Here is an 18,404-nt window from a genome sequence, read left to right on the forward strand (position 1 = left end):
TATTATTTTTCGAGTTGTGATGTGTTAAAAATAGCAACAGGTAATGGCAGTAGCTTACCAAGTGCAACCATTTCACGTCACCCAAATAATGGCATCCCCCAGTCCAAAATAGCTATAAAACAATATGGACTTTTTAAGTAACAAGTCTTTCATTGGTTGTCTACTACATATTTCAGTAAGATACATCATTACATTATATTAGGCCATACAAGTCTTAATACCCAGGGTTCAATTTAATGTGAGAGAACAACAGAGAATGGACTTTTTAATTGAAGGAAGTGTTAATATTGATTATGAATTGGTATTTTGAACAGAAGTGACACTTTACCATTAAAACACCTTAACGGTGGCTTTGTTTCATATGAACACACAGTGTTTCACTTCACAAGAGAAAATGATTCTATGAAATGGACAACTTGTGGATTATTGTGATGTTTTATATTAGTTGTTTGCACCCTCATGGGAATTTTTGGGTGAACTATTCCTTTAACTGGCCATTGGCATTAGTTGGTCCAACCTGGTAATTGGACCAGTCAGCATGTTCAAAAAACCATCTGGTAGCTGGTTTGTTTCAGATCCAAGCTGTTCAGCTAGCTTGGACCAGCCAATGCCCAGCATGCTCCAGTTTGGACCAGCAGACACCAGTTACCATGTTCCAAATCAAAACTACCACCTTTGAAGTTTTTTTTTTCTTGATTTGTCTCCATTTCTTCCTATCTTTCCCTTTTTCCCAGGCTTTCCCAAGTTGTTATTGGCACGTCTTGGGTGCAGAAGGGGAGGGGTTTGCTTAAGGGGGAGAGAAAACTCTCCACCACTGAAAAAACTGCAAGCCAGGCTAAAACATTGATTGGTTCTCAAGCTGTTGCCATGGTGGCAGGTTGCTCTTCTCATCTCAGCCAAATGGTGTATAACTTGTAGCATCCCAGAATTACACTGTCGTTGTGACAACAGACAGGAAGTGAGGTATTGTCATCCTAGTTATGTTATATGAAGACATTCATTTGCGTTGGAGAATCTTTCATAACACAAGAGGCTTCCAATAATGATAATCAATTTGAGGTTACTCTTAGCATTGTGTCACAGAGCTGAAAAGCTGCATTGTTCTAAAACATGCTTCATAATGTAAATAAATAGAGCTGGTGTTGCTGGAAATGGTGTTTTTACTTTAATAAATTCAAATCTCTGCCTGTTTTTCAGTTCAGTTTTTTAAGCACTGATGAAAATAATAATTCCCTGTTCATTAATAAAGCATATTTGTTAGTGTCAGATTCAGAGTAAATGCCAAAGGGTAAGTTTAAGTGCATGTCAGTTTTTTGAGATGGTTTAGTTTAATGAATACCCCAAAGTCAAAGTTGGATGTACGTAGGGGCTTAATAGAGCCTTAATTTTTTGCTCCCTGCTGTCTAAGTTTAATAATGTTATTTCAGGACAAATCAAAGCATGAATAGATAGAGATTAGACATTCCTCTGAAAGTAGCGGAGAGGATATTTGCAGTTTTCCCAGCACCAGTATTCGTTTTATTCAAAAATTAATATTTTTCATAGCTCTCCAATAGAGTTTGGCACATTATTCCAACATATTCCTGATGTCTAAATCGTCTAAAAGGTTGCCTGAAATGCAGAGGGAACGAATATATAAATCAACCTTTGTGATTACCATCCCAAAAGGCGCCAAACCCTACTGGAATCCTATTAAAAAAATATATGTTTTTGAATAAGTTGATATAGCGCCTCATGTCTGAATAGCAGCGGGAACCAACATAAATTAATGGAGCCTTCCCCCCCCCGCCCTTTAACCGTATTGTGCAATGAACCATTTGTAGTGTGATGGAGGCTTTTGTAGCAGTACATTTTTCTAAAGCAAGCAAAATCTCACTGACAAAGAGATGCAGTCCTTTGTGCTTGGATGTTTTATGTAAAACGTAGGAGGAATTCTGTAAAAAATCTAATTCATATTTTGCGAAACAACGCTGATGTTCTCTCCTTTGGGCTTGTGCATTAACAAGTACTCTGCTTCTTTGAAGTACACACTAACAAATATTGACTTTTCAATAAGGCAAATACGCTCAGTGCGATGCACTTAAAAACAATTAAAGCACTGCTGTCAACCATGCAGTGCACAATCCACTGACATAATGTACAGCACTGTTCAGTTTTAGATTAGAATTATAATACTTTTTGTTTATTATATTGACTAAGGCAGTTTCAATAAGCCTTTGAGGGCTCTTTTATACCAGCATGTTGATGTTAGAGGTTATTTGTCCCAGACTGACATCCCACATTTACAGTTTTTAAATCTCAGGTAATATAGTTTGAAGAGTGAAAGATTCTATATGAATAAATGAAGAGAAAATATGACTTGACCTAAGAGTTTAATAGAGTCAGACAACTTTAGACTGTCTGATGTTGTCACAAAGAGAATTTTTAAAAGTAATCTGGCTATACCATGTTTATTCTGACGGGTAGAGTCAGACTGTCTCTGACGCCTATGAATCAATATCTTCTTATCTCTTTGAACAGGTAAATTGCTGTGGATGGGAACCTTCTCTGCAGCCTCTACCTTCCACATGACCCCACACTCCCCGTTTCATCGGCTCCCGTGAAGATACGTAACACTCTCTAATACGCACTGACAGCATGACGTCCACTGCCCAGATTCTGGCCTTTAAGCTCTCCCCACCCTCTCAGGATGGGAGTCCAGAGCGTCTGTTCAGCTGTGATGAGGACATTGAACGGCAATATGAGGTGGTCCCGTCTGTCGTCTGCTCCATGTGTTGCCTCTTTGGCATCATCTACTGCTTCTTCGGTAGGTTGCGAAAGATGAATGATTATATTTAGAAAACTCAAATCTGTCTAGGTTTCTCAAATCTAAAAAATGTAGATTTATGTAAGTATTACTCATATGACCTGAACGCGCGGGTTATGTTTTTGTCTCATTATCAAGAACATTGTTTTAGCTGTGGTTGTTTACATCCAAATTAAATTCACCTAATAACCATCTTGATGTGACAACCAGACAAGGGTGACAAATCTATGTCCCTCTCTATTAGATAAGCTTTATCACTTTCACTTGACTGTGAAATTTCCTTTCACTGCCCATTACTTGCTAGGAGAGAGAGAGAGATGGAGGATCGAGGCCATCTCAGCTGTGACGAACAGCAGCATATAGAGTCTCTTCTCTCTGTGGCATTCAGGCCTCAATGTGACTATATTAAAATGTTAAAACATGTTTTTCATTCATCCTGCCCTTCCACCGCCAATTTGAGCCATTATTAACAGTTATAAATTGCATCAGGTGAAAGCAGATAACCTCTTAGAGAAAAGCACAATGCATTATGAAAGGCTCATGTTGATTTAAAAGCTACTTTTGTACAGTAACTGTAGCAACAGAATGAACATTAATGGCACAAAAACCTTCACTCAAGGCAAATCTGATGATTCCACTCATATGGTACTAAACAGAATGATTGTCCCTGGAATTTCAAGTAGAGCTGTTTTAGAAATTACCTTTAAAAATATGCCCAGCAACAGACAATGACCTTGTTGAATAATCCATCTGACGTCTTTCTTTAAAAAATGCATTTTTATCAAGCTCAAATGTATAGGTTTGTATGTAAGTACCGGTACTTCTGATTGGGCTGAGGCTGGTGTTTCAGCGAGTTTGAAGAAAAAGTATTTGGTGGACGTATAATATGTGTCGAGAGCATTCACTCAGTATCATTATCTCATTTTTGACCGAGATGGCTTTTAGCTGGTTTTGCATCTGAACTCTTAATATATAATAGATTCAGTATCTGATGTTCATGTCTTTCTTTCTTCGGTCAAAAAGAAGCTAAGGTTTTTGAGGAAAACATTCCAGGATTTTTCTTCATATAGTGGACTTCAATAGTGGCCAATGGGTTGAAGTTCCAAATTGTTCCAAACTGCGGTTTCAATACAATTTCAGAGTGCTCTAGGAATAAGGGTCTTGTCTAGTAAAACGATCAGTCATTTTCTAAAAAAAATTAAAATGTATATACTTTTTAACTACAAATGCTCATCTCGCACTAGCACTGTGATGTGCGTCTACTAGGGGTGTAATGGTACACATATTCATACTGAAAATGTTCGGTTCGAGTATGCATGTGTACCGAACAAGTACAGCATTTTCTCCCCCCAGGAAATTCAAACAATAAATAAATGATGTGGCATGACAGATCGCTGTATAGATGCCTCAGACAGCCGCTTCTGGGACTCTTCAAAAATGTGCTTTGACTAGAGTGGCTGCGTCAGAGCCGTAACGCATCGCAGACTTAGCAGTGTAAATGGGGTCCATTCAAATGGCAGCATGAAACGCGAGTGAACGCAATCATTTCTTTCTCTGTACTACTAGTTGCTTTGTCAACAACAATGGGGCAGCCGTGGCCTAATGGCTGGAGTTGGGCTTGTAACCGAAAGGTTGCAGATTCGAGTCCCAGGTCTGGCAGGGATTGAAGGTGGGGGGAGTGAATATCCAGCGCTCCCTCCACCCTCAATATTACGACTGAGGTGAGTCTCTTGAGCAAGGCACCGAACCCTCAACTGCTCCCTGATAGCGATAGCAATATGGCTGCCCACTGCCCACTGTTTTTTCACTACGCAAAGCACAAATTCCAAGTATGGGTCACCATGCTTGGCCACACGTCACTTCCTTTCTTTTCCTTTCCTTTTCTTCCAAGACAGCGTGGAAATAAAAGGTCACGTAGCAATTCATTTACCTCGGGCAAGTCATCAGTGTCCACAGCTCGTTAGTTTACTAGAGAAATTAAGTCTAGAGATGAGCATTTATTAGGAAATATTACACTAAATACTCATTGTATTTTACTTTACCTGTTAGTACTATTTTTTAATGTATGTTTAAATTGTTATGAAACATGTTATGACAGCCACTGTGTAGTTAAATATATATTAACAATAGAAATGTTATAATTTGTAACTTAATTTAAATACTGCATTGCAATTACAACATGTGCAATTTACGTGTTTGCATGCAATTTGGTCAAGTATTGATTATTATATTTAAAAATAAAGAGTAATTAAATTAAGTTTGGGTTAAATTGTTAATTGTAACCTATGGTAAATATTTAGTTGATGACTTGTCAATACGATAAACTATAATACAATATATAGGATATGATTTTACTGCACAATTCAACATATTAACATGAAATGATAACTGCAAATCCGTGTTTCACTCCCTGGAGACCATTTGAGCAGGAGTCCAGGATTCGTCTGGAAAATATTTTTAAAATGCACTTACTATAAAGAGAGCAATAAGACAGCATTATAAAATGAAAAGACACACTTAGATTTTGAGCGAAGACGTGCTCACACGCAGACATTCAGGTTAATTTTAAGAGGTATTAGCAAAACAACAAAGCTGCTGCTGTTCATGGAACTGTGATTACCCATTATACATTGTGATATAGCCTGGTTCATTGGTCCATTGGATCAGATTGCTTTTTCACAACAACTGAACTGCTCCAGAGTTTGTTTTCAGTCGAGCCAAGACCACCTCGTTCAGGTGATCTCAGGTCGTTTGTTTTGGCGCGGATTCGAGCACAATTGCCGTGTTCACATATGCCCAAACAAACCAAGCTAAGGAGGGAAATGTGCCAGGTTCCGAAAACAACGGAAGTGTGAAAGCACCCTAAGACAATTTTAATTATAACTGAATGCATTTAATAAAAGACATACTTGTTCAGTAAACCACTGTTCATTTAAAAAATAAAAAAAAAAGATTAGTTTTTCCCCCTGCTGTACCAAAATCATGACATTAAAACCATCATATTTGTGTACCGTTACACCCCTAGCGTCTATGACTTCGCATTCTTCGTCTGTGTACTTCGGTTCAAAAAGGTAGGGTAGGGCAAAAAACTTTCTACTCTAAACTTCAAAATCATCAGATATCATTGTTTTACCCTTTTTTGTAATAGGCGTTGGACTTTCTTTGCATGTTCACTTTATAAACACATCACGCATGACCTTTCCAACATGAATACATGAAGTTGTGGATGCAGAACTAGTGCGAGATGAGCATTTGTGGTTAAAAAGTATATAATTAGTTTTTTTTTTTTTTTTAGAAAATGATGGATCGTTTTGCTAGATAAGACACTTATTCCTCGGTTGGGATCGTGTAGAAGCCACATTGAATAGGCAATTTGGACCTTCAACCTACTGATCCCCATTAAAATCCACTATATGGAGAAAAATCCTGTAATGTTTCTTTCAAAACCGTAATTTCTTTTTGACTAAAGAACATGAACATCTTGGATGACATAGGGGTAAGTAAATTGTCAGAAAATTTAAATTCTGTAGTAAACTAATCCTTTCATTTGGCAATGAAGACCTTTTCAGTGTGTATTTTGAATGTAATTTTTCATCTATAGCTTTAAATTGGAATGTACTTTGACATGCAAGTCAAAAAGTGACTGTCCGGGTTATTTCTGCTGTGTAATAGCCTGTTAGATTTATTCATATTGAGTAAAAAATTCAGAGCTTATCATCATGATCATGCCATTTGCTAATAAAATAATCTTCTCCTCCTGTCCTGCCTTCTTCTGTTGTAGGGTACCGCTGCTTCAAGGCCGTAATGTTCCTCACGGGTCTGATGTTTGGTTCCATCATCATCTTCATGCTCTGCTATAAGGAGAGGGTCATGGACACTCAGCTCAGCGTGGAGGCCAGTGTGGGCATCGGCCTTGGCATTGGCACATTGTGCGGTTTGGTCACTATGCTGGTTCGCAGCGTGGGGCTGTTCATGGTTGGACTTCTCCTGGGTTTACTGGTGGCCCTCGCCTCTCTGGTGGTTCTGGAGGAGTTTTATCACCCGAGGACAGTGTGGCTTCCCCTGGGCGTGCTGCTGGGCTCGGGCATGCTGTTTGCTGTGCTCACATTGCAGTGGCAGCGCTGTTTCACCACCCTCTCCACCGCCGTCTTCGGATCAGCTGTGGTGACAGTGACTGTGGATTATTTTGTCGAGCTCTTCGCTTTGACACGGTATATCTATGAGAGAGTGAAGGTGGATCCACCTCGCCAAGTTTGCTGGTTCACGTGGGTGGTCATGGGAGTTTGGCCCGTGCTGGCGCTGCTGGGTGTTCTTATTCAGTGGAAGGTCACGGCTGAAGGATATTCACACACAGAAGGTGAGTTTGGCAAGCAATTGTAGGGAAAGAGACAAAAGTGTGAATTAAAGGAATAGTTTGCCCAAAAATGAAAATTCTGTTGTCATTTATTGTCCCTCAAGTAGTTCCAAACCTATACCTAAGTTTCTTTATTCTTTTCAACACAAAAGAAGATATTGTCTTCAAAATATCTTCTTTTGTGTTCAACATAAGAAAAAAACTTTGGAACAACTAGAGGATGAGTAAAAGATGACATAATTCTCATTTTTGGGTGAACTATCTCTTTAAGCCTTAAGTATACTTTCTGTATTGACTTGGAGAGAGTTTGTCTGTTGTTGTCTGTTCTACACAGCATGTGCAAGTACTTTAAGCACTCAAAAACAAAGGTCCACTAGGTAGTGCGTCCATCCATGCTCATGGTCAATGAAGTATACTTAAATGGCTTGTGCCCTCAACTGTGTGCTAGATGGAGCGGAACACAGAAAATGAAGTAAACCCGGGCCTTTATTGTAACTCAAGGGGTGTCCAATCCTGGTCCAGTTCTCAAGAGCTTACAGAAATCACCCACTGTACCCTAAGTGCTGTTTGAAGGTACAGCCATTTGTTGTGGTTTCCAGATTCTTAGTGGACATTATCAAGTGCGCTCATTCAATCTTATAATGCACTTCTAAAACACATGTTTACAACTAATGTACATTTAACTGATAGCCATTAGAGAATACCAATGCATTCTGAGAGTCAGGCTAAATGAATCTTGGCAGATTGTGTCCAGAGTCCTTCTGATGCTTTCAGTGTCTGGATTTGCTCACTTGTTTTCATTCACTTCTTATATTAGTGGAGTAATATAGAGAGTAGTGAATGAAGGTATACAGGGTGATTTAGGATAAAGCCTAGTAATCCCGAAGTCTTTGATTAACTGGTCCAGCTGTGTTTGATTAGGATTGGAGATCAACTCTGTAGGAGCATGATAGGACACCCCTACTGTAACAGTAACATCACTATTAAATCCTTTAAAGGGGAAAAATAATTATTTTCAACCCTCATTCTGACCCTCTGTCTAAAACAACCCGTTTTAAGGGTCGGGTCCTTTAAGGCTTGTCAGGAATCGACCACTTATGATTGGCTAACGTCATTGCATAGGAAACAGTATCAATGCCCCCTCGCGAGTGTTTTGACAACATGATTAATAAACATTTCCAGACAAAGCATTATGAAATAATTTACTTACCATTTGTGATGCAGCTGCAGTCAGATCTAGTTCCGCTTCATCTTTCAACAAATGTTTCTTTGTGAACTCTCCATGACACTGTGCGTTGTTTACAAAAAAACATGCTCCAAAGTCCGAACGATCCTCTGACTTTGTCCGGGGTGCCATTAAACATAAACTATCCACTTGTTCCTTACACTGGGATCCTTCTGATATCTGTACAAAGATGTGAACAATAGGGCTGTGTGTTGCCAAGAATCTGGTGATACGATATGTATCACGATACAGGGGTTGCGATACATTGCAATACTGTAAACAAGGCAATATATTGGGATATTTCTTATTTTATGAATAGGACATAATTTTAGAAAAGCTGTAATTAAGAACACATCACCATATGCAAACCATTCAGTGTTATTGAATCACTTTCTGTGCATAATGAGTAAAGGGGAAAAATAAAGTGCTTGCAAGATTCTTTAGTTATTAAATGTATAAAATGTAAGCCACCATATATATTTTTAGACCCTGCTTTACAATTTAAGTTTACAAATATAACCATGTCAGATCATTTTGATCTGAACTTAAGACTTACATCTGCTTAATATAAAAAAAAAATTGCAGTGCTTGCAGGATTCCTAAAGAAAACAAAATAATTGTAAAACAGTAAAATAAATACAGACATTGGATATTCTGAGAACCTTTTTGTTTTGAGAATTTCGCAGGTTTTGGATTTTGCAGGTTTTTCAGTTTGTAATTATGCTCCGCGTGGAATCACCGAGACCACGATGCGAGCACCGTCTCAACTGCACAAAACAGCCCCACCACGAAAGAAAGCGGCTGGCAGCCGTCAGGATATACACTCAAAACGGAGCAACTGTCATGAATCTTGTATGATTTTTTTTTTTTTTTAAATATGGATATTCCATTTTTGAGAATCAATACAGTATCGCCAAACAAAATATCGATATTTTCTTACACCTCTAGTGAACAAGCTGTTTAAACCAGATGCTTCAAAGCAAACATTCTTTCACTCCATTTGTCTGGAAGGCAGTAGACTCAAGCGCGTGGACTGTGTCAGAAAGCAAACGTGCATCTGTATGCTGTATTCAGTGTAGACAAGATAGCGGCAGTGATTGTAATTTCTATTTGCTTTTGGCACAACACTCGAATTTAGCGTAATCAAGTGTCAGCTATTAAGCTACTGAATGGCAGTGGGCGGGGCCTATGGTGAGAAGATGACTATTCGTCAATGCCAGTGTTTATGCAAACGACTGCCCAGGTGACGTCACCTTTCAACTCAGATCTAAATGAGCTATTTTTGGAGCTTGTTTAAATAAATGCTTTGTTTATAATGAGGAGGACATTTCAAACTATGAAACTTGCAGGATGTTGTAATGGTAAAAAGTATGCCAAAAGATCAAGGCAAATTTGATTTCTCATGTCATGACTTCTTTAAAGTAAGGATTGGGGTCCAAAACTTTTGAGCTTAAAAAAACTGAATAAAAATGTATGCCAATTTTGATTCTTCAGAGTTTTAATGGACAAAAGAATCAATTCTTTAGAATATTATTTTGTGTTCTGCAACAGAAAGCAAGCCATATGAGTTTGCAACAACACAATTTATATTTTTGAGTCAGCTACTCCTTAAAGAAGGCATCCTTCCATGGATTTCATTACAGCAAGGTGTCTTTCTGAAATTCCCCCCTGGGTATCCTCTGTGTTTTGGGGTGATAAGGTTTTTGGCAGTTTTCTATATCTGGGTGCCCTAGTTAATTACTTGCTGTGGTAGTGATCCTGTGGATATCAGACCGGCTCATCTGTGCCCTGCATACAAGCTCCCATAGAGTCTCTGAGTGACTCAATGGGAAGGCCTGACCTGAAATCCATGAATGGGGATTTTAAATTGCCTCATCACTTTCTGGTAGAAAGCAACCACCAACATGCTCAGCAGGTCAGAAGTATGCATGAAATTTCCAAGGGTAGAAGTCACATTCCCTACAGAACTTAGTCAGGTTAAGGTCGGGAAAGAACTAGCGGCGACGAAAGCCGGCGGTGTTGTTGCCTCACGTCGGCAGCACCAGACCAAAAAGCTGCACAATGACACACTGCACAGACTACAGCTGACTGCAAAGTAACATGTGCATTCTGTGGCTGCATGAGAGGAATTAGCTGTTTATATCAGCAGCTATAAATAGTAAATATTCGTCATTTAAATGGAGAAACCGAAACAAAGATAAACGCAGATATACAAAAATTAAACAAAGCAGCGCTTGTTTACGATTTAGAATATCAGTAACATTAATAACATGTTAAGTGGCTCATGTTGTTATGAAAACATTCGCATATTGGAATGCTTGAGAAAGATGTCTGTGTCGCCTTCATTTACATGCATGTTTTCATTACTTTAGCTTTATTCTTGGACACTGATTAAACACTAAGCTGAATATCAGTTCTCATTTGCGTCAGCGGCCCCGACGGCAATTCAGTATGTTGAATCGGGGCAAACTTCCGCCGATGTGTGGAACACACCAAACAAACTAGCCTGACAGACACGGCCCGACATTGGCCGTCGGCCGACCGTCAACTTGTTCCGGGTTTTAGACACCATGGGATAGTTCACCCAAAAATGAAAATTCTGTCATTAATTACTCACCCTCATGTCGTTCCAAACCCATAAGACGTTCATTCATCTTCGGAACAAAAATAAAGATATTTTAAATGAAATGCAAAAGCTGTCTGAATCTCCTTAAATTGGAATGCAACTGACATGTTCAAGGCCCAGAAAGGTAGTAAGGACATCGATAAAATAGTCCATGGGTGACATCAGTGATTTTATGAAACTACGAGAATGCTTTTTGTGCGTTCTGACATAGAACCCGGATGCGCTGTGCCTTGTTTACAAGCAGAAGGCGGCGCATGTCTAAAGATTTGGACAGAGGATGACTTCCAATTTTTTTGCCCAGCCTTACTTATTTGAACCAGAATATACAGACAAACTAAGAGAGATGGACATTCTATGGCAGAATGCTGGCTCCTCCATCAAGAGCACCACATGCATACATCCTGGTACTCTCCTGAACGCGCCAAGACTGACACAGAAGAGAAGATATTGTTAAATAAAGTCGTTATTTTTGTTTTCTTTCCACACAAAAAGTATTTCTGTACCTTCATAAAATTAGGGTTGAACCACTGATGTCACATGGACAATTTTTAACGATGTCCTTACTACCTTTCTGGGCCTTGAACATGTTGCGTTGTTGTCTATGCAGGCACAGAAAGCTTGAGGTTTTTATCAAAAATATCTTAATTTGTGTTTTGAAGATGAACGGGTCTTATGGGTTTGGAATGACATGAGGGTGAGTAATTAATATCAGAATTAAAATTTTTGGGTGAACTATCCCTTTAATTTAACACAAATGAAAACAAAGCTGTGCGTCTTAGAGCCTTTACAATGGCACACACTGTATAAAGGTCCTAAACATTTTTAATTTTTTTCCAGAAAGACATTTCGTCAACCGAGCCTTGAAAACTGATCAGTTATTAAAGGAGAAGTCCACTTCCGGAACAAAAAATTTACAGATAATGTACTCACCCCCTTGTCATCTAAGATGTTCATGTCTTTCTTTCTTCAGTCGTAAAGAAATTATGTTTTTTGAGGAAAACATTTCAGCGTTTTTCTCCATATAGTGGACTTCTATGGTGCCCCGGGTTTGAACTTCCAAAATGCAGTTTAAATGTGGGCTTCAAACGATCCCCAATTGCGGTTGTTAACGATCCCAGTCTTACCAAGTCTTATCTAGCGTTGCATGTTTACTTTGCAAAGATTGGGTCGGTACTTCTGCAGTGATGTAGGATGATTTTGAAATTTAGTTGAGGGAGAAAATACGATAGGAGTTTTTCGACATACCCTAACTGTCTTGAACCAGAATACACAGAGTTCAGGCAGAGCAAGACAAGATGAGCGTTTGAGATTAAAAAGTATTTAAATTGTATTTTTTTTTTTAAACGAAGATAACCGATCATTTGGCTACATAAGACCCTTCTTCCTCAGCTGGGTTTGTTTACAACCGCATTTGGGATCGTTTGAAGCCGCATTTAAACTGTATTTTGGAAGTTCAAACTCGGGGCACCATATCAGTCCATTATATGGAGAAAAATCCTGAAATATTTTCCTCAAAAACCATAATTTCTTTACAACTGAAGAAAGAAAGACATGAACATCTTGGATGACAAGGGGGTGAGTACATTATATATAAATATTTGTTCTGGAAGTGGAGTTCTTCTTAAAAAAACAGTCTATTGAACGCATTGTGCTTCTATCCCTCACATCCTAGTAGTTTTCATTCCTGTCAGAAATTAAATATAGCACTACGCTGACTAAGGTCATTGACTAATAACTAAGAACAAGAACACTTATCCCACAACAAGGACAGAATTGTGGGAAGTTAAAAACAAAGCCAAACATCTGCAGGACCTTGAACAGTTGCTTTTTAAAAGTACACATTCATAATCTACTTTTCCTTGTCAAGTGCAAGGCTAAACCAAACATTGTGCTAATATTCAGAATTAAAGTGCGCACTGGGAAAACGGGCGGCGTGAACTGCGCTGGGGGTGGTTGCCATGGCTACAAGCTGGGCTCTTGTTTGGCAGAATGGGGGAGGGGGCTGCAACGAGGAAGGGGCAGAAGAATAGAGACGAGAGTGGGAGGAGTGTTTTCTGAGGGGGAGAGCGAGAGAAAAAGATCATTACATGAATTCCCTGACAGATGGGCTGCGAAGCTGTTGAGGCACAACAGAGTGACTGAATGGGCAGAAATAATCCGTCTGTTTTTAATAATGACAGAGAACAGAATGTCGATTTAGCCCAGCACAGAGCAGAATGTGTCAAAACACTCAACGGTTTGTTTATCAGCTTGGCTTCGGACCACTGTTTGAGAGACCCAGCCAATACACACTGCATAATGTCTTTTTAGAGAGTAGAATAACGCCTCTGTTTTGCAGTTGTGACCTGATGTGATTCTTCCATTCCTATCGTCTTACTTAAATTTCTTGTTCGTTTTTTTAAAAGTCTTCATCAGTCACCAGCAAAGGCGAGTGCAGTTAATGCGAATCCGTCAAAAGGAAGAAAGAAGGGAATGCCGAAAGAAAAAGAAGAAAAAGCCTCAGAAACAGCCGCCGCAGCAACAGAAGTACCACCACCCCCCTCAGACCAATCCTCATCCCCCAAACCCTCCTCCCAAACTCCAGCATCCCGAGCCCACCCACCGCAGGAAACCCAACACCATTCGCCGCTTCGACGGAGATGTACTTTCACCAGTAAGTTTCAGTCATCAAATCCATCTGCCAGTTCACATTATCATGAAACCAGATCTGCGAAACCCGACAAATAAATCCCTATGCTTACAGTGGCATGCGAAAGTTTGGGAACCCCTTGCAGAATCTGTGAAAATGTGAATGATTTTAACAAATTAAGAGAGATCATACAAAATGCATGTTTTTTTTATTTAATGCTGTCCTGAGTAAAATATATTTTACATACAAGATGTTTACATATAGTCTACAAGTCAAAAATTGCTGAAATTATTAAAATAACCCCCTGCAAAAGTTTGGGTACCCTTGGTTCTTAATACTGTGTGTGGTTACCTGGATGATCTGCGACTGTTTTTTTTGTTCTGTTTTGTTTTGTGATGGTTGTTCATGAGTCCCTTGTTTGTTTTGAACAGTTAAACTGAGCACTGTTCTTCAGAAAAATCCTCCAGGTCCTGCAGACTTTTGCATATTTGAACCCTTTCCAGCAGTGACTGTATGATTTTGAGATCCATCTTTTCAAAAAGTTCAAACATTCACTGTTGAAGACAGAAAGAAATGCAATGCATTAAAGGAGAAGTTCACTTCCAGAACAACAATTTACAAATACTTTACTCTCCCCCTGTCATCCACGATGTTCATGTCTTTCTTTCTTCAGTCATAAAGAAATTATGTTTTTTGAGGAAAACATTTCAGTATTTTTCTCCATATAATGGACTGATATGGTGCCCCGAGTTTGAACTTCCAAAATGCAGTTTAAATGCAGTTTCAAACGATCCCAGCCGAGGAAGAAGGGTCTTATCTAGTGAAACAATTGGTTATTTTAATAAAAATAATGCAATTTATATACTTTTTAATGCCAAACACTAATCTTGTCTTACTCTGCCTGGACTGGTTTTTGTTCTGGTTCATGACAGTTAGGGTATGTCGAAAAACTCCCATCTCATGTTCTCCCTGAACTTCGAAATCGCCCTATATCGCTGTTTTACCTTTTGTGTTAAGGGTGTTTGATCTTCTTTGCATGTTCACTTTGCAAGGACTGGGTCGGAACTTCTGCAGCGATGTAGGATGATTTTGAAATGATTTTTGAAGTTGAGGGAGAAAATACGATTGGAGTTTTCCACATACCCTAACTGTCTTGAACCAGCATACACAGAGTTCATGGAGAGCAAGGCAAGACGAGCGTTTGAGGTTTAAAAAAAAAATTCTGTTGTATTTTTTTAATGAAAATAACTGATCGCTTCGCTAGATAAGACCCTTCTTCCTTGGCTGCGATCGTTTACAACCGCATTTGGGATCGTTTGAAGCCGCATTTAAACTGCCTTTTGGAAGTTCAACATCGGGGCACCATATCAGTCCATTATATGGAGAAAAATGCTGAAATGTTTTCCTCAAAAAACATAATTTCTTTACGACTGAAGAAAGAAAGACATGAACATCGTGGATGACAAGGGGGTGAGTACATTATACTGTATATGAATCTTTGTTTTGGAAGTGAATTTCTCCTTTAAGAGCCAGGGGTGAAATTTTTTTTTAAATTTGAAGATCAAGCTAAATTGTACTTAATTTGTCTTCCGGAAAACATGCAGGTATCTTCTATTGCTTCCGAAGGGCAGTACTAAATGGGAAAAAAATTATATTTCAACAAAATAAGAAATATTTGGACATCTTCATCCTGTTCAAAAGTTTTCAACCCCAGGCTCTTAATGCATTGTGTTTCCTTCTGGAGCATCAGTGAATTTTTGAACCTTTATAATAGTTGTGTTTGAGTCCCTCAGTTGTCCTCAGTGTGGAAAGATGAATATCAGAATCATACAGTCGCTGCTGGAAAGGGTTCAAATATGCAAAAGATGCTGGAAAACTAAAGAATCTGCGGGACCTGGAGGATTTTTCTGAAGAACAGTGTTCAGTTTAACTGTTCAGAACAAACAAGGGACTTATGAACAACCATCACAAAACCAAAAAAAAACAGTCGTAGATCATCCAGGTAACCACAGACAGTATTAAGAACTGAGGATTCTTTTGTATGTGGTTGTTTCAGCTATTTTTGTCTTGTGGACTATATGTAAACATCTTTTATGTAAAATATCTTACTCAGGACAGTACTAAATAAAAAATAACATGCATTTTGTATGACCTCTCTTATTTTGTTAAAATTATTCACATTTTCACAAATTCCGCAAGGGGTTCCCAAACTTTCGCATGCCACTGTATCTTTTCAGTTCATCAGAGATTAATTACACATTCATTTTCTCTTTCAGAGTTACATCCAGAACTTCCGTGACAGACGTACGGACAGGAGGGGCTACTCTCATGACAGGTTGATCAGCCGCTCACATGTTGTTGATTTGGACTATGACTACGGCTCCCAAGTGCCCCTAACAGCTCATACAGGCCCTGCAGTGAGAGGTTGACCCTGCGCCCTTAAATGAGCAGGAACTGCACTGCACAAACCATTCCGAGAAGCGAAAACTTTGCGGCCGGATCAAATCTTAGAGCATGCGGTTACCTCAGCCGTCACAATGGCTGACGGGACGTTCATACCCAAATCGATTTGCTGTATTCCCATGATTTTAATGCAGAACTACAAAACAATGTGAAACCACAGTATTGCTCTGCATTTAACTCCATTATATATTGCTGAAGATGGTTGTGGTATGTGTGCTCCTCTGAGGCTCATCTTCCCATAATTAGGCTGCTGTTTGGCTCCGTTCGAGAAGAACAGACTCATTACAACAGCAGAAGTTTTAAAGAAGATCCATTATGTTCTGAACTGAATCTCGGGACCAAATACGGCCTTGGCTTTTATGTGACTAAGCAGTCATAAAGCATGCAAGGGTTCTGCCAGACAGACTATTCATATATCCAGTTTACACATTCAAACTTCAGTCCTCCTGTTAGTTTCTGACCTTTTAAAGATGTTTCAGATAACATTATGTTTACAGCACAGACAGGGAGGTGTGTGTCATTTTCTAAACGTTTCAAACGGCTTTATCTGCTCTGTGTCAGGGCCTACACGAAATCTGTCAAACCGTGTATGGTGAACAAAGTCTCTGGTCAATCTGAGCCTATTGCACAAGCATATAAGTTTATCGTTAGCCAGTGCATGTGGGGAAAGTGCCACCATTGCTTTTGTGTTGTAGATATACAAGTTTTTAAGATGTTTTTCTCCATTTAAAGGGACAGTACACTCTAAAATGAGAATTCTGTCATTAGTTGCTCATCCTCATGTCATTCCAAACCCATTTTGTTCATCTTCACAACACAAAGGTTCATAACATTACAGTTGAACCACTGATGTCACATGGACTATTTTAATGATGTCCTTACTACCTTTCTGGGCCTTGAATGTGTCAGTTGCATTGCTGTCTATGCAGGGTCAGAAAGCTCTCGGATTTCATCAAAAATATGTTAATTTGTGTTTTGAAGATGAACAAAGGTCTTTACAGACATAAGAATGAGTAATTAATGACAGTTTTTTTATTTTTGGGTGAACTGTCCCTTTAAAGCTTAGTATAGAGACTGTTTGGGTGGCTCCCAGTTAAATCTCAGGGGCTGTGGCATCGAAAGGAGCCCTAATGATGTAACTGTGAACACTACTAAGGGGTTTTGTGTGACTGATTTAAGTGTCCTTGCCTACAAGAGAGAGTTTTGAAAGGGATTAAAGAAGGATGCCTAAGAGGGGTGGAAAAGATTTACAGTGGTGGACGTCTCACACAAAAATATGTGTATTTCTTTGTCTGTGAAAGCCTGAAAAGGAGAGAGAGGGAGAGAGTGTGTCTGTATTTGGAGTGTTTTGTGTGGATGTGTGAAAGCATTTGTCATACTGTGAGTCTGCAGCAGAGTTAAGTCTTAATTTCTGATTTACCTTCATGTTCGGATGTGGGGTGATTTCACACCAAGTTTCCCCTCTGTGTTTATCAGGGCTGTCGGAGCAATGAAGAGTCAAAGTCTCTAATCTTTTCCTCACTCTGAAGTAGTGAAAGGGCTCAAAGGCTTAAATTCCTCTCTGTTTACCGTGTCTTTTAAAGTGACAGCTTGGCTCTCTTGTAAAATTTTGTACATTGTCTGAATGTAAATATGCTTACGTTTCTGTATTATTGCTAGTGATTTGATTAATTTTATTTTTTATTTTTTCCTAATCAGTGGTTACATCCGTGTTGATAAACTGTCTTTTTGAATTGTCCCATTGATAGTCATTTGTAATTATAATTTATTTCTAATTTATTAGATTAAGACTTCAAGTGGAGCTCTGTGTAATTAAATTGATGTTTACCATTATTATTATGATTATTATTATTCCTGAGCATGTATTTGTACAGTACTGATAACCATAAATGTTGTGCTCCTGAAGTCAAGTATGCATGTGTATGTGTGTATTTCCTTCTTAACACACTGCTATTTTAAAAAGAAGTTGGCGGATAGATGGCAAAGAACGTGGCAGTGGATGCCTTTGAGGCACGGGGTGAAACATATTAAATTCTGTGAATAGTTACTTGCGGGAATGCACCGGCAATAAAGACAAAACATGCTCAAGTAGCTCTGTGATGCACAGCATAATTTTCCATTTTGAAAATAAATGTGCATATCCCTGCAGGGGTAGAATTCATTTACACAGTGGAAAATGAAAAATCACATTAAAATGGATTATTGTTGTCATCCTATTGTTTTACTTGCAAATTGATGGAAAGAGCTACAGATGTGATTTCAGCTGTGTGTGTTAAATTATCCTAGATGTCTTGAAGTTTT

The 18,404-nt window shown here is 38.9% G+C and overlaps 1 protein-coding gene across 3 annotated transcripts in view; it reads left to right on the forward strand.

The window, feature by feature from the left end:
- Positions 1 to 18,008, forward strand: part of tmem198a (transmembrane protein 198a) — a 33,893-nt gene extending 15,885 nt beyond the window's left edge. For all 3 annotated transcript variants that reach the window (XM_051119707.1, XM_051119706.1, XM_051119709.1), the window contains 4 exons: positions 2,521 to 2,806; positions 6,588 to 7,163; positions 13,417 to 13,664; positions 15,917 to 18,008. In XM_051119707.1, the coding sequence (XP_050975664.1) occupies positions 2,638 to 2,806; positions 6,588 to 7,163; positions 13,417 to 13,664; positions 15,917 to 16,069 (1,146 nt within the window). In that variant the 5' untranslated portion in view covers positions 2,521 to 2,637 and the 3' untranslated portion in view covers positions 16,070 to 18,008. The remainder of the gene's footprint in view (positions 1 to 2,520; positions 2,807 to 6,587; positions 7,164 to 13,416; positions 13,665 to 15,916) is intronic.
- Positions 18,009 to 18,404: the final 396 nt, after the last annotated feature.

Source organism: Labeo rohita, chromosome 9 (genome assembly GCF_022985175.1).
Source record: "Labeo rohita strain BAU-BD-2019 chromosome 9, IGBB_LRoh.1.0, whole genome shotgun sequence".
Taxonomy (NCBI): Eukaryota; Metazoa; Chordata; class Actinopteri; order Cypriniformes; family Cyprinidae; genus Labeo; species Labeo rohita.